At 37.1% G+C, this 22,571-nt stretch overlaps 3 protein-coding genes across 5 annotated transcripts in view; 1 reads left to right on the forward strand and 2 right to left on the reverse strand.

The window, feature by feature from the left end:
• Window positions 1-1,666: 1,666 nt before the first annotated feature.
• Window positions 1,667-5,053, reverse strand: LOC112466301 (GA-binding protein subunit beta-2). Its single transcript, XM_025034337.1, has 8 exons — window positions 4,846-5,053; window positions 4,342-4,450; window positions 4,083-4,241; window positions 3,804-4,001; window positions 3,382-3,736; window positions 3,024-3,290; window positions 2,651-2,940; window positions 1,667-2,563 (listed from the first exon to the last, which is right to left on the reverse strand). Exons 2-8 carry the CDS (start codon window positions 4,408-4,410, stop codon window positions 2,309-2,311), a joined length of 1,593 nt encoding a protein of 530 aa, XP_024890105.1. The 5' UTR covers window positions 4,411-4,450; window positions 4,846-5,053; the 3' UTR covers window positions 1,667-2,308.
• A 103-nt stretch (window positions 5,054-5,156) lies between these two features.
• Window positions 5,157-22,571, forward strand: part of LOC112466298 (acetylcholine receptor subunit alpha-like) — an 84,555-nt gene continuing 67,140 nt past the window's right edge. The window contains exons 1-2 of one of the 3 annotated variants that reach the window (XM_025034329.1): window positions 5,157-5,222; window positions 10,045-10,168. The gene's annotated coding sequence lies outside the window, so the exon portion shown is untranslated. Of the gene's footprint in view, window positions 5,223-10,044; window positions 10,169-19,071; window positions 19,576-22,571 lie in introns of those variants that run through there. The other 2 variants (XM_025034330.1, XM_025034328.1) reach the window with 2 other exon arrangements.
• On the reverse strand, window positions 9,725-15,379 carry LOC112466304 (dynein regulatory complex protein 9). The gene is made up of 7 exons (XM_025034342.1): window positions 15,127-15,379; window positions 13,845-14,081; window positions 13,669-13,767; window positions 12,133-12,373; window positions 11,780-11,986; window positions 11,297-11,428; window positions 9,725-10,201 (listed from the first exon to the last, which is right to left on the reverse strand). The coding sequence occupies exons 2-7, from the start codon at window positions 14,012-14,014 to the stop codon at window positions 10,001-10,003; spliced, it is 1,050 nt and encodes a 349-aa protein (XP_024890110.1). The 5' UTR covers window positions 14,015-14,081; window positions 15,127-15,379; the 3' UTR covers window positions 9,725-10,000.

The raw sequence follows: 22,571 nt of genomic DNA on the forward strand, positions 1-22,571 counted from the left end.
CTACGATTTTTGTCAATAGAAATGTAATAAATCTTCTAACAGAACATGATAGCAAATTGCTCAAGCCCCAGATATTGTCACACCCTCTATGTGGGGTTGATTGGAAAGTTGAAAGGTGAAATGTAATCCGTTTCGGGAACTCATATTGCAACTATGTATAAATTTATATTTACAATGTACATTGCTAGAAAATTCTTATTCTAGAAAAATTATATTCTAAGTATAGACCGTTGCATTCCACAACTTTAGCGTTTTATACAATGCATATTCTTTTTTTTTGTACCTGAGGTCAACCACTTTCTATATCGTATCCTTTTGTCATACACTCTCACCGTTTCACATCTCGTTCGATAACAGATTCTTTAGATTAGATTAAATTGGTCAAATATTCTAGCATCGACTAAATACGGTAGATACTTAATATTTTTAATTTTTGTTCGCACATCTTCGTCGATTTATCGTCGAAAAATCATAGCTACCACGTAGCTGTTGCAAAAATACTTGGAATGCAAACGCTTCGTATTAAACTAAAAGGTATGTGAAGCGATGTCGTGTACAGTTGAGTAGACTATGCGAAATTATATGTTAAGCACATTTTTAATTACACACCGTTAGGAGCTTCTCGAATTGATTTGCTTTCCACATTATGCTTTCTATTTACAGGCGCAAGCAAATTTATTTGTCCGGTACATCGACAATATACAATTCTGATGTTAATCGTGATTGTAGAATTCATTATACATAGACTTCGTATTTGATTCAACAACTTCAAAGACGTTTTATATTTTTCATCTCGATGTCTGACAATCTGTAACAACTCATAAATTATGTAGGAGCATAATTTATGGTAAAGATATGAAAGTACAATATGTATAAAATTCTCTAAATGGCTTATAAACTCCAACGACATTATAATCTTTGCGCTATGCTCTGCGCACCTTCTTCATCGCTATTTAATAACCGTATACTTGCACGAAAGAAATGACTAACTTGTTGAACGAAGAATGTCAAATGTTAGAGAGCACCTAACAATCAACATTCTCATTTAAATATTATTATGAGTAATCAAGGAAAAATCACAATTGCCTACAATTATTTTTATGCAAAAAATTAATTTATATGTACACTTATTACAAAGAAGAAGCAAGACTTATGTTTACTATATTTTACAAATTCTTGCAAACATTTATCTTGTACAAATGAGCTCAAGATATATATTGAGTTGAGTTATATACTTTCAACATAAACAACAAATATCAGAATCGTATCTTTCCATAAACAAATCAATCATTCTAATAATTTTTTAATCAGATTAATCAGATTAAATCAAAATAAAAATTTAGAAAAGAATAAATTTATATATTTGGGAAGTTATTTGTGATTAAACCTGATATACAGAATGAGACACTTAATTTTATAACTTAGATTATCTTTGTTTCTTATTTCAGGTGGAAAAAAAGTAGAGAAAAAGACAAAAAAAAAAGTTGTAGCAATTGGAACAATTTAAATCTAATTCTAAATTCTAATAAATCCTATATCTTAAATTTTAATAAATCTATCATTATCTATTATATTAGAAAGTTAAAATATTTTGAAAAAATCTATTTGTTGTAATAACAACGAGAAATTGTTGTAACTAATAACAAAGTTATCAAACAAAGTTACAACACTTTATCAAATTTATAATTTGGAAGCATCTTTATCTATTTAAATGATGTTTCTTTAAAAAAATGAAGCAACTTCTTTAATATTTATTTGAAATATTTTTCTTCTAAAATATGAAAGATAATTTAAGTTATAGTGTCTCACACATTTTATGTATATATGTATATATGAATTATTTGAAAAACATATTGATACATTGTGTGGAAAGCAAAATGATTCATATATTCGCAAATTTCACACGTCTGGCCGTAATTTATCCTCAATCTTACTAAAATACTTATTTATTTATTTCTCTTTTATAACATTTGCACATACTAAAAGAAATAGAGCTCATGCATATTAAAGTAGGAAATAAGTTTATAAACATTGCTAAATATCTTGTAAGTATGTAGGGAACTTTCAGTTTCTTATAGGTATTCATTACAAAACCTCGGTGTTAGTAATGAAAATTGTTATCTAGCATCTGTGAAAATTCAGATACAAAAAGAGGATTGAGAAGATTTTAATACATTGTAAAAATATATGTAAAAAAATCAAAGGTTATCAATCAAATATATGTAAAAAATCAATAGTCTTTTGATATAAAAAAGAAATCCGATTTGCAAATGGTGAAACCGAATATGAAATCTATAACTGTACAAAATTACTTAGATGCTATTTGCGCTGTGATGTTCTTGAGTTGTTGTTTATATATTTCCGCTTCCTTCTCTTTTTCTTGCAATTGCTTACGATATTCGGCGGCTTGTCTTCGCGCTTCTGCCAATTGTCTACTTAATACCGCTATATCCGTTACTGGCTCGCTGTTTTCTGGATTATCATCTTCAGTAATTTCTTCAACATCATCGCCTAATTGTAAAATTGTTGATTCTGTAACCTTTGCCGGGGAACTCGTAACTTTCTGAAACATCAAAATATATGGTTTATTTATATTTGCTTGTCTATTATCAATTTATATTTTATATCTAAAATATCTAAGTAATCTTACTTCTTTTGTCGAAACGGAATTCTTGATTTCAGTGACAGTAGATGCTGTTGGAGTGTTAGAAACCGTTGCAACCAATAATTTCGTTGCTTTGTTATCAACAGCAGACTTTTTCAAAATATTTGGACTCCGTGACGTAGTGGTAGACGTATTAGAATTTGGATTTAAGATTTTTGATTGAAGTTGATCTGCTCTAATTGTTACAAGTTTTCTTGACGTTCCCTTCCGCGAAGCGACTTGAAGGCGTTTAATTGGCGTACCTTTCGTCAAATTCAAAGCAATTTTTCCAGCTTCTGTAATTACATACATCTTAGAATAATACATTCTGAAATTAATAACTTTTAAATCATTTTAAATACATATATAAAAAGCGAACCTGTTAAAACTACCGTTCTCCCACTTTCCATTGCTTTTTCTACAATAGATGGATCATCATCTACGGGTATCATTCTGATCCCATGTGCTTCTAATAACCTAAACTGCTTGCCTATCGACATAATATCTTTATGTTTCTTACTATTTATAATATTATTTGCATTAATCATCTCAACATCTTCAATTTCTTTTTCCTGTTCGCCATCTGTGTTGTTTGGCGATACAGAAATTTGTTGAAAGATCAGTTTTTGTTTCTTTTCAATTTGCGCTAGAAATTATAAATAGATACACAAAATAGAATTCAAAGTACAAAGAGTAAAACACTCGCACGGAGAAATATGTTGCGACATATAAATTACCTTGAGAAAGTTTACGTTTACGCTGAGATTGTTGCTGCTGTGTTATTTGAAACTTTTGTTGTTCCTCCTCCTGTATTATCGAACTTTTGCTATTATTCTCCGTCTCTAATTGTACTAAATTATTCGTGGCTACTTCTAATTCTGTAGAATTAATCTGATTCTGTTGAATACCCATTAGCACTCTTTCCTGTTGTAATATGTCCACTAAGTCTAACCTATCATGCTCTAATGCAAGACTGATTGGAGTTTTCTCAAATTTACTAGTTACATCTGTATCAGCTCCGTGATCTAATAGTATGTGCATTACATCCACGTGTTCACGTTCTACTGCCCAATGCAGTGGAGTCATCTTCAGCTAAAATCATTTTCTACGTTAGTCATCTTGCACGAGAAATCAATAAATCCATATTTCGATATCGTACCATGTCTCTGCTATTGACATCAGCTCCATAGTTAAGCAGCAATTGTACCATCTGATGATGGCCTTCGTACGCTGCCATGTGTAAGGGAGTTCTATCGACTTTTGTCCTAGCGTCCCTCGATATTCCTGCTCGAAGTAAAACTTCAGCAGTCTCTATGTGATTGTTCTGTGCGGCGAGATGGAGCGCACTTGTGCCAAGCTAAACAACAAGCACATATATGTCAATTCTTCCAGATAAAAATCTATAAAGAATAACCTTTTAGATGCTCAAACCACTTACCCAATCTGTTGTAAATGGTGCGCCCCTACACATGAGCTCACGGACAGCCTCGGTGTCACCATTCTTTGCGCTATGTAGAAGCTGCTTTCCAAGTTCCACCATAGTCGAGGCATCTTGCGGTCTCGAGTGAGAGGAGACATCGCAAGCCAAGAGTCCCACCTGGTGACAATTGCACGACCATTAGATATCAAGAGTGGCTTCGCGTAAGATTAGACAGCGCATTCTTTGTACATCTTTGACACGTTAGAGAGATACTCACGGGTATGAGGGTATCCGCGTCCAAGCCTTCGATATCGTTGGCACATATGCTCTCTTGCACAGATTGCATTCTTGATTATCCAGCTCAGTCCCCTTCGTGCAAGTGGGCTCTAAAATCATATTATCCATAACTGTGACGACCACCGCGGATCTTTCCGAACGATCGGCGTCAGCTGCGGGCGATTAATTTTCGGGCGACTTAATCACTGCCGCGCGACCTTGGGCCAGCGGTATCCAAAAGTGGGCCGTAAAAATAACGTGCTCGCGCCGACGGAAGGGCACGCGCGCGGCCAGACACGTTCGATTCCCGCCCCGCGACGTATCCGCGTTTACTTCGCGGAATCTTCGCACCGCTACAGGATGTTTTTATTTCGCCGTCTCGGGGTCGCGAGGAACTTCCTGTTCCTGTTTCATGCGACGGAAGTCCATGCCATAGGCCCTGTGTTACGTGCCCGAAAAAAAAACTAGCCGACTTTACCGGGTCGGGACGGGACGTTATACTTACGACCAGCGCATTATTCTCGCCTTTCTCGCGATTTTTTTCGACGTTCCACCGACGGGCGCGTGGCGTCCGCTGGAATTCTTCCCCGTCAACAGTCTTCGATTTACGGTCACGGTAAAGTTTCATGAAAATGGCGGCGCATTGGCGCCATTCCTAGCGCCCGTCCGGCTCAGGTGGTAAAAGCGTTTCCCATGTGTGCGACGAGCTACTACGAAGATCGTCCCTTCACCACTCCCCCATCCCTCTCCCAGGGTCGCCCGTGTTTACGGCTAGATGTCATGAGGAATTTAGGGATCGTGTTCGCCATCTGAGGTACGCGACCATCGACATCCAATAGGACAATCCATTTTCTAGGGAGCGTGACGTAGCTAGGGTCTCTAGTAAGTACATTCTTCTATTGGATATTGAATGTGCCGCCGATAGAATATGCAGGTTTGAATAATCTGTCACGGAAAATACGGTATAGAGAATAAAATATTTTCAAATTGTAATAAAATTATTGTATCGCGTTTTTGAGATCGTTGAACACAAAAATAATATCTAGATGTAAAAAATTTCAAGTGTCGAAAATCTGCAGTGTGGAACAAGTGAAAAAGATTTAATATTTTTAATATTGAATAAAAGATGTTTAGATGTAATATTATATAGTGTGTGTGGATCTATACAATATCTTTTTTAATCTTGCTACGTTTCGGAGAAATAATATTTACTCGTTAAAAGTTTTTAAATTTACTTCTTATATAGCTTGAATGCGCACTACAGATGAGTGAATTTTACAATTTCGTTCTCAAAAATGTGAAATAAATATGACGGACTCGTAGTTAACTTCATTATCATTCATAAATTTAGCGTTGCTTGTTGATCAACAATTTTTGTTGACCTCCGAGAGAGGTCTCTGTAGTTTCTCCTGTCGACCGTTCGGCGCTCGGCGACGTTTAGATATGTCCGATCCGAGCGTACTCCGAGCCCAGTCCGAGCTCCGAGTCGTAACTAACGTCGTATAGTACTTTTCAGTTTTTATCTTGCAGTACGTATGTACGCTTTTCGTAATTCTTGAAGTTTTATATGCAGGAATTCTGCAAATTTGAGAATTCTACAGTTTTTGGTCGATTTCCACTGAATCGTAAGGTATCATCAATGTATGTATTATATGTGTATATAATATAATTTTATGGCGCTTTGCGAGAAATCCAAACCATTTTAATGAATAAAAATGTTCCGAATCGTTGTCGATGTAATGAATATTTACGAATTTTTAATATATTTACTAAAAGGTCAATGAATGAAAATTGATTGAAAAATTCTTCGAAATCTGTATATATATAGTCGTAAAATTGATTTAGTTTTCGATTTATGAACGAAGTTTTATTAATGCCACACACACACACACACACACACACAACGATATTCAGTCTATTTGCTCGATGCATCAGCGCATCGATGTGCTTTAATCGAGCGAATACATCCAGAGTTCGGTATTTCCATCTGATTATCGAAGCTCAGCTCGCTCTACGCGTTCTGCCAATCACTGGTAAACGGGAGTTTCTCTCACACAGATTCGAGAGGATTGTCTGAATGCTTGATCAGTATCTAATCTAGTACGGTAGTACGCCATGCGAACACGTCTAAAATAATAACGTAATAAACGTAATAAAATTGTGGTGAGGATTATTAAAAACTCATTATATTTATACTCTCTTATCGTCTCGAAATAACGTATATGTCTTTTTACGATATAAATTATTTAAGTTTAACGTTAAAATCTGAAACTATTATAATATTAGTGATTTACACTATTATTTAAATTGATGTAATAATTTAATGAAATAGTTTTATCATAATTTTAAATTTTAAGCATTTATTTTGTGTATAGTATCACAAAACAAACTTAAATGAAGTTGTACGATTTACAATCCGTATTTTGGATAAATCTCCCAAAATAATGAGATTATTTCGTATTTCGAATACAAGAATTAGGCAATAAGAGTTACTACTTATAAAATGATTTGTTTTCGATTGTTTTAACTAACATCGTTATGCATGAAGGAAAGAATTTATAAACTGGCCTAACTTAAATATTTTCGACTGATTTTATTTACTTTGACCTTGTTACACTTCGACCTATTTGCTGAGAATAGTCTCAATTTTTAATCGAAGCGTGAGTTTATCGTTAATAAAGAGCTGTCCGGTCATCGGATAGCTCGATTGATTCACGATTAAACACCATTTGTTGTTTGCGTCAAGTCAACCGCGTATTAGCTTTCTTATCGCGTTTTTTTTTCCATTTGCAATTACATATGTGGCACTTTCCGAAATGACGGAAATACGTGGGCGTCGTACATAATAGAATTTTGCTCGGGGGTTTCCGGCCAATGTTTCTCGCGGTCAGCCTCATTTTAAGCGCATCTTATCGATGTAGGCGAAAGCTGGGTCAGCGAGGCAATTGCACATACAGCCAGCGGGGCGCGCGCTATCACGTGCGTGCACCGCGCCACATCGCGTTACCCATTCCTTATATCGTAATCTAAGGAGGTGGCTGGCCGCACGATCACGCCGCGCCGCACCGGGCGTAAGCTTGCTTGCATGCTTTCGTTTTACGGGAGACGGGCTGGTACGTTGGGTAACCTCGTGAATTTCTCACGAGGGAAAATGCACAACGGCGTCGCGGTACTCGCGGTTAACGCCGAGCTTACGCCACCGACAACGGGAAACAACGGTCGCACAGGGACCGCTTTCACTTCATATACGTCCCTGTCGCCTTAAATTTTCCAACTTCACCGGATTAAAACTTTCCTTCCTCTCTCTCTCTCTCTCTCTCTCTCTCTCTCCCTTTTCTTCCCTCCGCGCGGGGGGGGGGCTGCCTCGGTAAACTGTCCCGTAAAAATAAAACTGCCCAGAAGCATATGGCGCGAACAGTGGCAAAGGGTAAAGATCGATCGATTTCCACGTTATGTTTTATTTAGAACACGAACGTCCCGAAAAATCGCTCGAAAATGGACCGACGATTTTTCATTTTTCTCGCTAAAAGATTGCCTTATGAAAAGAGAACGTAACACGATTGACTCGATATGTGTATAGAATGATAATATATATATCTTGCTTTCTTATATTCATGAAAGTGCTCTTCAATCGACACGTGTTTCATTAGTTTCTTGGAGGGTGAGGATTTTCCAATCTGCGAGATATATATGCATACTTAACGCGTACGTATTTTAATATCGGGTTCTCTTGTAACGTAAATATCTGATCACAGTTTAAAACCTATACAAAAATTGCAATTGTGCAACTGTGTATTTCTATTTTTCCTTAGGAATCACGAGTTGCGATCGATAGATTTATGCCGCGAAAAACCGTCCGCGAGCGTGCTATGAAAAGCGAAAATAATTAAAATTACGACTTTTACATCGGAATTAACCGTCATTGCGGCTATGGTAATTGCACATGCATTTACACACGAGTCGCGATGCAACGGCGCGTTTCTTAAGTGCAGTTCACACGGTGCTTTTTTGATATCTGGTATATATATTAGCACGATGTAGTAGTTAAAATGTATGGTGTACTTGAGGATGTCACGCTAAACTAATTTGCCTTCCTCATCGCCAGCTATAAGCACGCTAGTAAAGTTAAAATATTCAAAGTTTATTAGCTGCTAGTACTGCATCGTGTGTCTGCTAATCCTCTCGCCAAAAGTGCTGCATAGAGCAGCCAGACATTTTCAATAGACAGGATAAATTTGAAAATTTATGCAGAGTTGTATGAATAAACCCGCGTAAAAAGAGATACTCGGAGAATACATTTATCCTAAAAATACACGAGGTAATTTTGCCTGAAAATACACGTGTTACGAATTATTAAAATTATTCTAAGAAATTATTGAATTCTCGCTCTAATGGCATTCTCAACTAGCCGAATTATAACGAAATAAAAATACGAACATTTTGTAAACGTATAACGTGATGTTGGCGTTGGTATGTGCCCCGTTTTAAAATATTTTTATATTAGCAGGGTATACAGAGTGCGCTCTACTTCTCGCGTTATTCTTTTAACGACAGATTCTTTGGAGACAATTTTGCTTTACGAAAATTGTCGATGCACCGAAAACAAGCGAAAAATTACATTATTTAACTTTACATAAAATTTATTTTAATAAAATTCGGATTTGAAGTTTAGTCGAAGAAAATAATATAAGACACTAAAATTGCGAGAGTGATCTTTCTTGACATTTTCGCTGAGATGAGATCGACCAAATTGATCAACGATCATATCGTTAAAAAAATGCGCGAGATTAAGTAAGACATCCTGTATACAAAATAGCTTATTTTCAACGCGCCTTTAAACAAACAATAAAAAAATGCGTCGTGTAAGTAAGTCACGTTTTACGCGTAGACGCGCGCGTGGCGTTCGTGCCGCGTATAGGCCCCCGCGTCAATTATTACGCCCGCGCGTTTCATGTATAGTGTTTCAGAAACCCGCTGCAGAATCTAGGAAGTGCTGCACGGGAAATGAGATTCTTGCGTGAACAATACTCGACCCCTGCACGCCTGTGTGTGTATATATATGTATACGTATATGTGTGTACATGTGTATATTTTATATCACGAAGGGGGCACGAATTGGCATTCGGCAATTCGCGGAATCTCTGCTATCGTAACACCGCGCCGATTCCACGGCGCGCTTCCTTCATGTTCTCACGATTTTCGTATTTTCGAATGACCTTGCAGCGTTACGTTCTCTCCTTATGTCAATCTCGAGAATTATACAAAGTGAGCCGGAGGAAAGTAAAAGAAAAATTTATTACTGATCTTTCCGTCGCTCGTTAATTTAATTTCGATAAGTAGAATCAATATTTTTTCTATGAAGGAAGGTAAATAATCTGCACGAAATCACCGCGCAAACTCTGCCTCTTTGATTTCTCTCAAATCTGAATTGGGTGAACGAATCAAAATAATTTTGACGCGCTTCACTCGATGTTCGCCCGGTGCGCGTTTCGAGATTCAAATTACTAGGGCACGATAGTAGATCAATTATAAACAGCCGTGACCTCGGTTAGATCACTGACAGATTAATAGAGTCGTTCGCCCAATCAGGTTGAACGAATCACGATATCGACGCAATTACGTTAGTAATTTAAGAGTACCGGGCGAAAGGGGGAAGAGAGTTATTTCTTTGTTTTAACGGGCTTCTTCTTCTTTTTCTCCTCAGGTCGATACGGCCCCAGCTTCCGGCGCACCATGACGCCCCGCCACCAGGCTTGCATCTTGATTGTGCTACGCTGTACATGATCCTCGTGCTCCTTTTGTCTTCGGAGCGCCTCCTGCTCCGCGAGGTACGTGTCGATGAATTCCTGGTTATTGCGATACTGCAACAAACACCGTTCCGTATCCAGCTTCAACGCGAGTTTACCGCGACATATTTTACCGGACTCCGATGTCTTTCTCGGTAATAAGTGTGTCTTATACGAGATTCATTGGGGCTTTACGCGATCGTGTATCTTCATGAGCAATAAGGGAAGGTTCAATCTTGTTTGTTATATACGGACGTGTGATTAAAAAGTGGAGGCTAAATTCTGCTATAGAAGGTCGGGCATTTTATGTTCGGAACAAATTTTATTGCAGGACGTTAAATAGATTTAAAAATTGGACGTAATGTATATATAATATCATTTAAATAATCTGATTTTTTGTCAATGATTAAAATTTGCGAAATTTTATGAGGAACTTATGATTTGAAGAAAAAGTTAATTCTTTAAAATTACTACAATAATTGTTCTATATTAATTTGATAATAATCTTAATCTGTCAGTATACTAATAGAAATTAATATACAACATCGACAGAATTCTAATATAACCGTGAAAGATAACTCAAAAATATAGAAAATATTTTCTGCGTGTTTGAACAGGGCATTTTTGTGTTATGAATTCTGCCACATCTCTATATATGTAGATACCTAAGCTAAGGGAAATTAATCCGCAAACTTCCGGTCAATGGTTTAGTTCTCACTCAAATGTACATAAACCGGTCTCCGGAACATGTGAAAGGTTCTCAGGAGCTTGGAATTCGAGGAGATTTCGGCTATTAATAACGATCATCAAGACATTTCTGAGTCTCGGCGGACACGTACTTGACGCGAATTATCGATTACCCCAACGAAACTTCGGCGCGCCCTTTAAACTCACCCGGGCCAAGTTATCTGAGCTTGATTGCCAATAGGCGAAACGTGACGTAGTAAATCAGACAGTCACACAGAGAATGCGAAATAAGATAGTGATTGTGCTTGTTACGCCGACTGGGATCCTCTTTATCCGGCAATTAAGATTCACAGTGGTGGTGGTCAGAGTAATCAGCGGCGGAATGCAAATTGAATTACTGCGCTCGCACCGCGTACCTACCGCGTGAATGAAATAAAAATATTTCTCGCACTGTCATGTCGCACAGTTCTCGAGTCATTATACCTCCGTTGTAAGTTCCTCCAAGTATTTTCGAGCATCTTCGATCTCATTGCGTACTTTGCGGATCTCCTCCTCGTACATTTTCTTCTCCCGATCGTATCTCTGCCGCCATTGCTCGATCCGATTCTCGACGAGCTGCAAATTCAAAGTAAATATTTTTGTTATCCTTACCGGGGCATCTTTGCCAACTCGTCTTAAATTTGACGAAATTGATTTCGCGCAAGTTGCTCGCGAGCATCCGGCAAAAGCGCCGAATTTGTGTTAACATATCCACTGTAAAAAAAAGTCATAAAAAGCTCCGATCTCGAAGTACATTTTTCAACAACCTTTTAAAGCTTTTTCGCTGAAGAACTTACGGGACCGCTTAAGCGTCTTCATTTTAATGCCGGACCCTTTTAAGTCTTAACTATTTAAGTACGAGCTGTCTACGAGACATTTTTGTTCGTTTTAAGCGAGAGAAGTTTATAGGAAGGAGTTTGCGCTCACCGCTATACGCCGCGTCAGATAACGCGTCAATACATCATTCACGTGATTTTCGTTCCTCACGCGCACGCAATGATCATTCAAAGTCTTTTTCAATTCGTCCAAATCCAACTCGTAACGCAGCACGTACTGCTCCCGACGTGCCGCTTCCCACACTCGGACATATTTCATCTCCGCGTCCTTAATTAGTTTCAGCCTCTCCTTCTCGTCCTAAACATTTTGCCAACAAGTTTCGTTTTCAACGTGGCTCTACTTACGCACACAACAAATAACGGTTAAACAGTAAAATTTGATGATTTATCGCCGTTACGCCGTACATACATTTGTAAACCTTCCGCAGCTTACGAAACATTTACCCGTGTTAAAGTGAGCTTCTTCGTTAAACGCTCCTCCTCCTTCTCGTGCGCTGTTTTCTTATCGGCAATCGCTTTTCGTAACTCTACCACGATCGTCCGCATCCTTTTATTTTCTTCTATTACAAGCTGCTCCTGTTCTTCCTGCGACGTGATTTTTTCGATCTCCTTGGTTAATACCTCGATGGTTCCGTGTTCGTTAATTTCTCGCTTCAAGTCTCGTATTATACCGCTAACATATAAACTGCAACGTATAAACGATATAATCTTTAATTTTTGCACATTTAGGAGGATATATATTTTTTAGCATGTTTAAAAAATTATATCTCTGGCAAGTACTGAGTAATTTATAAAGTCAAATAGAGCTAATTTAAAAGGGGATTGCTTTTAAACTTTAACCAAAAAATATATTGTTTTTTTATAAATACTGATATTAAAATGTAAAAAAATTATTGCTTAGTAAAATATGATTTTTATTGGACTATCATATTATAAAAGATTTAACGTTGTATACGCAATGTAATTTTCATGTTGTAATAATATCTCAAACACAATTCTGATACAAATTTCAATAGATTCTAATACGAATTTACAATAATATTTTTATTATATAAAACTCACGAGTCTCCATTTCAATGCTAAAAAATGTAGCGGTTTGAGCTATTGATCAATACTGATGGATGTGATATAGATTGTAGGTCAAAAATGTTTAACCCTTATTACGTTCTTATCTCAACATGCATTTTGTTTTATAAATATAATCTTGACAATGAAAATATTTCTATGTAAACTTTTATTTAGACTTTGAAGATATTTATTTTTGCATTCATTATATTGGATTCATCATTTTCAATTTTTATGTTTTGATTTTATTTTTATATTCTGCGATTACAAAAACTTTGAAAAATAATTCAATTTAATACATTTCTCTTCTAAAAATAATTGGATGTAAAAGAGTTAATATCGGAATGTGAACGGGAATGTTTATAATCGAGTTTTACTCATTAGATTTGCATATTGGCAAACAAGCCAATGCAAATTTCTCAGTCAATGTTGAAACTTTATTATATTTGTATTTCATGATTATTAAGTACGATTTATAAATTGAACCAAATAAAATTTTTTATTTGGCTCAATCAAAACCAATGGATGCAGATTTAAATATAAAAAATAGGTCCATATTTCAATAACAAATACGCGCAAAATTATGTTTAATTACAAAATAGCACGTATAATAATTATTTGAAACGAACCACATAAAAAATAATAAAAAACAGCGATTGTTATTACCATAATATTTTAAATGCTTACACGATTTAAATCTGATACTATAATGTTGTAATACATGAATAAAAGAAGAAATTGCTTGTCACTCATAATTTTATTTCTTGAGAAAACAGGGGTGTTAATTTATTAATTACATAATTAATTTCGTTTTGAGGCTTCATTGTTATTGAATGGTTTATTGGCTGAACCACCACTGCCACGAATATGTCAGTCTTTCAGACAGGCTTATGGACAAACTAAATACATTCCAACCTGTCTCGTCGAAGCTTTTCACGCGCAGCTTCCCTCCGTGAATCCGTCATACCCGCTGCGCCTCCGGTGAGCGTCTGTAGAATAGACGTTTCCGAAATCCTGCGGATAGATATATACAAAGACAGGCGCGTCATAATGTAGTCGCGTTTTATCGCGCTGTACCCCGCCCGACGTACTCAACATTGGAAAAAATATTAGTGGCGTCGTCTCTTGTCGCCGATTGTTGTCGCAAGGTATTTTGGTAAACTGCCAATGAGTCCGCACATTCCTCCAGGACCTCCAAGACAACTTCACGCTCCGCCGGCGAAAATCCTGCGGGACTTGTCACTCCAATCGACGCTTCCATCCTCTGGTTTTTTTCTTCTTTAACGAAATCGAATCGGTCTTTCGTTCGCTGTGCGTCGTAAACGTAGCTGTTTTCGTTAACAAATTTATATACGCAATTTTATTCGAGAATAAAACTGTGAAACGCGGAAAATATTTCGAAATTGTTTCGACAGGAACCGCGCGAGAATAACAGAATCACATATATGTCTCACGATGTAGGGAATGTTTCACACGGCGAAGTAAGTTCATGCATTTTTATGCATGCACTTGTACATACGTTTTACGTCCAACGTCGACAAATTCAATGTTAAATGTGTTCGCCTGATAGATACGTCGTGTCAGTCCACGTCTGTCTGATAAGCCAATTTATCACGCGTTCCTGCGTAGATCCAGCTCGACTTTACGACGGTTCTCCGTTACTTCCTTAAATTTTAAGCAACATCAACGACACAGTCGGCATATCAACTATCTTTTCGGAGAAATAGGGTAGGTGCTCGGAACGATCGATTAACAAGAGACGATTTATGTATTTACTTTCTCGAACTGACTTATTTTTGCAAAAAATATATTATTGAAAATCAATAATGGAAGAGCGAAAGACAATAAAATAAATTAGCGAATGACCATTAACTTCACTAAATAGCCATTTTAATGCAATTTATGTAACATTTTTCTATTAATAGACGAAGCGAGTCACGTAATTCGTTATAAATTAATATTTCATCAATCAAATATTGCAAAAACAACTGATGGCAACCTAATGGTATGAAAAAGTGCATAATTTTTATGAAATATAGATAATGTTTGAAAGTGGCGTTATTTTTTCGATTTTTTAAGATTATCTTGAGATTTATTTATTAATACATGCCATTTTACATAATTGTATAACGAACATTAAGACGATAAAAATACACTTCTTAAAAGTAATCTTAAAATATCCTTTAAACATTTGTTTTATAAATCCGAGTAATTTACAATAATGGTATATCGTCATTAAGAATTTTTCCGAATTTCTGAGATATTAACTTATAACTTCTTATATATATGTATACAAAAAAAAAGAACATATTTAATAATTATTTGATATACATAATGAACATTGAAAGAGTATATAATATACACAGACATTACCGTATATGTGCCAGACACACTCTTACAAATAAGCAGACATTTTTTCGCGGGCTAATTAACACATCGTCGGACCGGCATACATCGTTCCCGATACACTGTATTGCGAAGAAAGAAAAAGGAGAAAACCGTCCAAACTCCGTACTAGCTCCGCAAACCTTTCGAGCGAGTTAAACAGTTTGATCTATCGCCGCGGGCTGCCGTGGAAACGAACTCAGGGACCATGGACATTAAAGCGGCAGTAGGCATGAGAAGGAAAAAAAAAGAAAGACTGGAGGTTTCACCAAAAAAATCGTACAGTAGGAAATGAAAAGGAAGCATTTGCCAACGGGAATTTTTTTTCCCTCTCATAATGTGAAAAGCCCAAAAGTCCGACTTGAGCGCGCTGCGGCATTTTTGAAATTAAATTCATCGAATCGCTACGGGAAAAAATCGCGCGCGATTTCGTTAATATTCCCGGGAAACGGAAATCGCGAAAAATCCGAGAAGAGTTGCGACTTAATGCGCTCGTACGGGCGCGGGCGTCGTCGGCGTCGCATCGTTCTGCGAGCACACTCTCCGGAACGGCGATTCTACTTCTCGCACATTTCCGGGAAAGTTTTCGCGGAGAAAGAAACTTTCTGCGGAAAAGTTGGAGTCTTTAAAGGCGCGGACATACTCGTACATTTAGCACGAACGCGGAGCCAAGTACATTTTGGCTTACATGAGGCCGAGGAAATGCATCGTGTAGTTTTGCCATAGAATGCCTGTCTGGAATTATCGATTTTAGGTATCGCGAAATCTCCCACTCGGCGTTTTATCTCTCAGCACGGCAAAAGACTTTTCACGTTGTTCTTTTGCTGTTAGTCGAATTTCCAATAACATTATAATTGAGAAATAATGCCACAAAGTACGTGTATAAATACATACATCGCAAAATAAAACAGAAAAGCTTATAAATTTTGTCGAATACCTCATCGTGTAATGTTATATGCTGTGCAGAAAGAGGTTTAACAGACAATTGCTATTCAATACAATGCGTTTATGTTAGAACTCATTTGTTTTTGCGATAAAATTGACATATTGGAAAGAGGAAACTATGGAAATTCGATAAACATCGTTCTATCTGATCTGCTTTGGACGAGCAGACCTCGTGCTGTTGGAGTTGGTTCTCAATTATTCCGCGAAGCGAAGCAAACGAAAGTCGAAAACTGTTAAATTGATATCGACATAATTACTATCCGATTGCGTTAGGGTCCTGGTCCTGGGAAAAAATTCTGTGGGCGAAAAAGGGCGCGCCAGCACGTATCAGTTTGATTGGAAAAGTTTTCACATCGAGAGGGGACTTTTAATTGAATCTGCATTGTCTGGCAAGAGAGAGAGAGAAAGAGTTCTTCGTGTGGCCTCTCGAGTTTGTGCTCTCGTTTAACGTGAAGAATATCAGATCGTGAATTCGTAAAAACAAGATGACGATATCATCTGTTACAAAGAAATCTGACAAATTCTGGATTTGCGTATACATGGGTGTTTCACTGTGTTGGCTTTTCGATACTTATTCGATTAATCGCACGATTTGACAGGTTGCATGTCACCTTTCGATTAAACTTTGAAGTAAAAACGAATTTTTTCGAGAAAAAATTAGGTAGAGAATGTAAAAAAACTGAATGCAAAAATTAGATGAAGAACGTCAAGATTGTTAAGCGTGTGAAACATTATGTATGATCTTATGCAAAAGTGGATTTACTTATCAAATAATTGTTTCGGATTAAGTATCAAAAATTTCGAAAATCTAATGGTGCTTATACGGTATATGTATAATGCTTTTTTTTATTTTGTATTAATTTGATTTTATATTATATTGTCATCAATAACTATAAAGGAGTCATAAGAATCACATGTTTAACATTCTTGTAATATAATCGGTATATTTTCTAATTCCTTAAAGTCGATATTTTTACCGTCAATTTTCATTGTAGAATTACTAATCCACAATTTACGACACAAAATTTTTTATAAAGAAGTCTGATTTTGTCTTAAGACAGAATTTTATGGAAGACACCGTCTTCCATATTAAACACTAATATGAAAGATTAAAACAAACATGGATTTTCTCCTTTCTTTTAATTTTTCTCTTTGATTTTCTTAATTAGTTGCAAAAGCATTAATAAAAATCTCGTTTACAATAACATGAAAGATTTGATTCTCATAATAAGTTGGCACAAGTTTCTCGAAAAATAACTTTGAGTATAAACGTTAACTTCGACATTAAAATATATAGACTGAGAAATCGGATGTTACAAAGTTATAAATTCATAATCTTTGAAGAAGGAGAGAGAGAGAGAGAGAGAGAGAGAGAGAGAGAGAGAGAGAGAGAGAGAGAGAGAGAGAGAGAGAAGAGGATTTGGTTTAACAATTTTTTTATTCTTTTTATTGTTTTCTTACTTGAATTGTTCTTTTAATCCTTTGACTGCTGATGACGAGAATTCTCATTATGTTGAACATTGCATTTAATGCCGCGAAAATGCATTTTCTCGTCATGAAATATTTTATTATAATTACATACAGCCGCTAAGTGATTTTATCACCAAATTATAACTAGAGGCTTTTGGGTATGCTACATGATTTTCGAGTCTGATTTATACAATGTTGCTTTAGAAAAAGGATATGTTACCAGAAAAATAAAAACTTTCGAAGATTCTCGTCACGAGATATTTTGTTATATGAAGTTTTATAATGAATTAATGACTGAAACACAAGGTACATTTAGGAGTTTTTGGATGTGCTAAACATAACGTTAAAGTCATATTTGAAAAAAATATATAAACAGTTTTATGACAAAAGCTGTCATAAAGGTTTATGACAAAAATTTTTTTTAATTTGACTTTGAATTGACTTGAAATTTGTCATCAGCATCATCAAAAACCTCTCTATGGCCGGTATTCATAGTCCGTTCTGATTTCACGACTATCTTAAGTAATGTCTTAAGAATGCTAACGGCTCTGTGATTGGTTCAAGACATCTTAAGATTGTACTTAAGATGATCCTAAATGTAAGAACCGACTATGAATACTGTCCTTTATAAACTTTCATTAATTTTCGAGAATCTTTCGTTTTGGGTATTTTAGGACCACTCGAGGAAAATGGTGTGGCACTCAAAGGGTTAAATAATTAAGTTTTTTTACGTATATAAGAAGTTTTTTTACTATTTTCCCTTGGAAAAAACTACTGTAGTTGCAAAAAAGTACACAAAACTATATATAGTAATACTGTAACGGCAGTAGTCTTTTTGTAGTTTTTTTTTTTGTAAGGATTATCTATCTTTCATCTCTTCCTTTTGTCTTATAAAAGAATCTTAAAAAAGTCACGAAAAGTGCATTATTAAGTAAAGAAGGGAAACTTTTAAATTAATCTCTAATTCAATTTATTTTAATTAAGTTTTAAGCGGCGGAATAAATTTTCTTTCGGTCCGCCTGTTTTCTATGGGAATAATTTATACACTAATGTCAGGTCATATTTCCGAGGGAAGGTGCAGTCAGTTGCAAAAGACAAAATGTTAAAAAGGCTCACAATAAATCTCCCATCAGAGATTGATTCCAAAATTTCTTGCAGCCCAGCAACGCGTCGGTCATATAAGGAATGTATTAGGAACGCGAAATGCAACGCGGTTGACGAAATTCAGAGTTTCACGAGATACCGTTCGCGGGCTGAAATGGGGTGGCTGTCCCTTATCTAAGGCAAGAGTAAACCGTCGCACCCTGTCGGCTGTTATCGCAGTCCGAAGTGGACCTAACCCGCGCGCAGGAAGACGTATGTGTACACATGCGGCGACCAGGAGGCCACCTCCGGCGCCGCGGCGCTTGCGTATTCGCGAGGCGGCGTCGGCGTCGCGACGGCGCGCTTCCGCCGCGCCCGATGCCGTGGCGTGGAGACGCGAGGGCGGTGTCGGTGGTGGTAGCAGCGCGAGAGGGTTGTTCTCGTCTACTCGCCGTGCGCTCCTCGCCGTCGTCGTCGCCGTCGCCGTCGCCGTCGTCGACGAGCGCGTCGCGGCGCTCGAGAGCGTTTTCTCCCTCGGGGATCACCTAGCCGCGGATCGCGATCGCGGGGACTCCTCGGCGACTCGTTCCGGAACGCGCTCCTCCTGGTGCGCGGATTCCTATACGCGGATCTCGAATCGCCGGATCTCGGAGCCGACGGGCGAGAGTCTAGAAAAAGAGAGAAGGACTGCGCCTCGTCCTCGTCGTGGCCGCTCCTCCAAGTCGCGGAAATGTCCTCCGGTCTCGCTTGCACGGCGGGCCGCGCAAGGTTATAAAATCCCACCCCGTTGTTACCCGCACCGTCACCGTCGGCGCCGTCGGCACCGTCGGCGTGGATGGTGCGCTGGTGGTCGTGCTAGTGCCGGTACTGGTGATCGTCCGCTCTCTCGTCTGCCAGTTGTCTAGTTGTTGTTATTGTCCGGCGCATCTCGCACCAAGGGTGAGTACATCAGAGACTTAACCCTTTCGCCGCGTTCGGTCGTCATCTCGCTCCTCGTTCCTCGCGCGGAGACGCGAAGGCGACGGGTGAGAGACGACGCGAGAAAAGTGCGCGCGGAACAAGCTTTGACGACTGAACTTGTGTAATGTCGATTCGTGCCCTACTGAGGGTTGTTATGGGTAACCTAGTTGGCACTTTTCGCAACCCCTCGTGTTTATGTCGACCCCTCTTCTCTCTTTCTCTTTCTCCCTCTCTCAGTTTCGTCCTCGCTCTCATCCCCGTCTCACTTTCTCTCTTTATCCCTCCACGACCGTCTCGTTCTTTCTTTTTCTCGAGCGGGGGTGGTAAACATGCCGTCCTGCAGAGACGTTCGATGGGAACGACGCCGAGAATCCCGCCTGCGGGAAATAATCTCGGTAAATCGAATTGTACTCGCAGCGGGCTCTACTTCATCATCGTAACAAAAATTATCAGTGGATATTGATGCTGATATGATTTTGATGAATCCAGATCGCGCGAGGTCGTAAATGCACCAAGACGAATCGCGATAATCAAAATATACGATTAACGTAGCCGACAGGATAAATTCGATATCGTAATTTATTTCATAAAATCGCTTTCTAATGGTTCCAACCAGTCCGGCAAATAAGTCATTGTCATTACAAACAGTTCTATGAGTAGGGTACTAAATTCGTCATTGAGATGGTATTTCGGTGGCGCATTGGTCGCCGTTATGCAAACATTAGAGTTAACCCAGAAACCCTTCAGAAACCAGATACGTAAGTGAATCGGCAACGCGAAACACTAATTTAATTAAAATCGCTACTTGCGGAGTTAACTCATACAATTGCATAACGCTGTTCCAATTATTACAATTAATCTTACGTTTCTTGGTATCTGAGCGTCGAAAATCGGATTTACTGAATACACCGTTAATTTCACTGGCAGCTTACTAATATCATTAATCGATTTATTATTATTATTATTGTGATTTGTTATTAATCTATTTATTATTATGATTCGTTATTAATTGATTTACTATTATTATTATTGAGCCAGGTGCGTTGTAACAATAAATTCGGTCGCTTTCGATTCGTTTCGTACGCTCGACTGAAAAAATAATTATTTTAACTTAATGCAATGTATTATGTGGCAAATATTTTTTGTATTTACGACAATTAATTGTACTATAGAATAATGATGGTGCAATTAACTGTGTCTTGCTGCTTCCTTTCTGCCTCAGCTTTATTATTTTTTTCTGATTCGTGTATAATCTATATATCGCAACTGCGCCAAATTAAGCTGCAAAAAGAGCGTTTTATTTTATTTCTTTCTAATTTTTCTACTTTTATAATTATTTGCTAAAGTAAAATATGATTTTCGTGTTTTAAGGAGGCTTTAGTTTATCGCCAAATGTGAAATATACTCTCTCTTTCTTTCTCCCCTCCTCTCCCTCCCTCTCACCTTCTCTCTTTTTCTTGAGAAGAATTACTGGCTTATCTGAATCCGAGACTCGATTAACAAATCATCATTTTAATCGAATTTTCTTGCGGGACGTGTTTTTAAAAGCACTTGACTTCTCTCATTTTGCTTGTCGCGCGAACACTCGTGCAATCGCTTTTTCCCGCTTCCAATTAACGTCCTGCACGCGGCCAAGTGCCTAGTTTACATATGCGCCTGGAATAGGCATTTTTGGTATATTAGAGCGCTCCCCTTTTGTGCTCAATCTCGGACAAGAAAATGACAAATAGAATAAAAAGTAAATGATATTTAGTATTAAATGTTAGGTAAAAATTTTTTATTACAAAAATTAAAATTTGAATTGTAAATTTTTTCTCATGCATATAGGATGTATGAAAGTTTTAAAATTTATCTTTCTTTAGAAATTATTCTTTATATAATATTTGTTTGAAAATCTCTCTCTTTTCCGATTCTAACGAGATTTGGATATGTATGTGTGTGTTTTAGTATATATTAAAAAAATTAAAATAAGCGACACATATTTTTCAATAGGTAGTGTTGTTCATGTATAGGTGAAGGAGATGAAATGCCTCCTTGAAAAAAATCGATTTTTATGTTTCCAAGCATATACCATTAGGACAGATATAATAAGAGATACGAAAGAATATATACTCAATAAAAGTTTTATGGTTTCCATGCATGACATTTTATGAAGGTACATTTACAAATTTTTCGAAAAAACATACATAAAATTTCCACCACATATACTTATTATTGCTCTAGGTAATTTAAAATTTTTTACAATCGAATCTGTCTTTAACTAAGTTTTAATTGTCATAAAAAATTTTAAATTCAAAAATTGTAATTGTTGATGGTGAAAGATAAAAAAAAAATGTACATTTTTCTAAATTGCCTTTGAAACCATTCCTGTTTAAAACATTTTTTATATCTTACTGTTTTAACAGTATACGTATATACTCAGAAACATAAAGTTGGTTTTTTTAAGGGACAGTTTCATGAGTAATAAGAGCATATTATTAAAAACCTACATATATGATTTTTATTCGTATTATACATGTTGATAAAAAGTGAAGAAAACAGTTGCGTGTGTGGCCTCCTTGTAAAATATACTATTATAAATTATGCTATTTAAAAATAAACTTAGTTATATTGTATTCGAAAAGTCCATTTTGATACGTTGCGTCTAAGGACAATAGTCACGAATGCCATGTAAATTCGCGACAACGCTTAGCGACCGGCTAATTTGCTGTGTTAAATCGGCCTGACAATGTGACAGTGATAATTTGCCTCACGATCGTAGTCGCGGGAATTCCGGATTACGATTTGCGGCAAACGTGAACGGTGAACCAATCCCACGCACTCGGCTATTATTTACCTAGCGGTAAAAGTAAGCGCGAGCGAGCGGCTAAGAAGTTTAGGACACACATTTCATCACTTTCGCATGAAATCCGTTTTAATCCTCATAAAATTTTAACGATACTTGCGCACGTAAGTCGTGATTGAATCTTCTATAA

Source organism: Temnothorax curvispinosus, unplaced genomic scaffold (assembly GCF_003070985.1).
Source record: "Temnothorax curvispinosus isolate PA1 unplaced genomic scaffold, ASM307098v1 QBEX01016033.1, whole genome shotgun sequence".
Lineage (NCBI taxonomy): Eukaryota > Metazoa > Arthropoda > Insecta > Hymenoptera > Formicidae > Temnothorax > Temnothorax curvispinosus.

Excerpts from the sequence above, each read along its gene's own strand:
- LOC112466301 (XM_025034337.1), bottom strand. The coding sequence starts at position 4,410 with ATGCAATCTGTGCAAGAGAGCATATGTGCCAACGATATCGAAGGCTTG. Across the intron at positions 4,242-4,341 it reads ACGCGGATACCCTCATACCC|GTGGGACTCTTGGCTTGCGA; the intron begins GTGAGTATCTCT and ends AATTGTCACCAG. Across the intron at positions 3,737-3,803 it reads ATGTCAATAGCAGAGACATG|CTGAAGATGACTCCACTGCA; the intron begins GTACGATATCGA and ends AAATGATTTTAG.
- LOC112466304 (XM_025034342.1), bottom strand. The coding sequence starts at position 14,014 with ATGGAAGCGTCGATTGGAGTGACAAGTCCCGCAGGATTTTCGCCGGCG. Across the intron at positions 13,768-13,844 it reads AATATTTTTTCCAATGTTGA|GATTTCGGAAACGTCTATTC; the intron begins GTACGTCGGGCG and ends ATCTATCCGCAG. Across the intron at positions 11,987-12,132 it reads AGAAGCTCACTTTAACACGG|GACGAGAAGGAGAGGCTGAA; the intron begins GTAAATGTTTCG and ends CAAAATGTTTAG.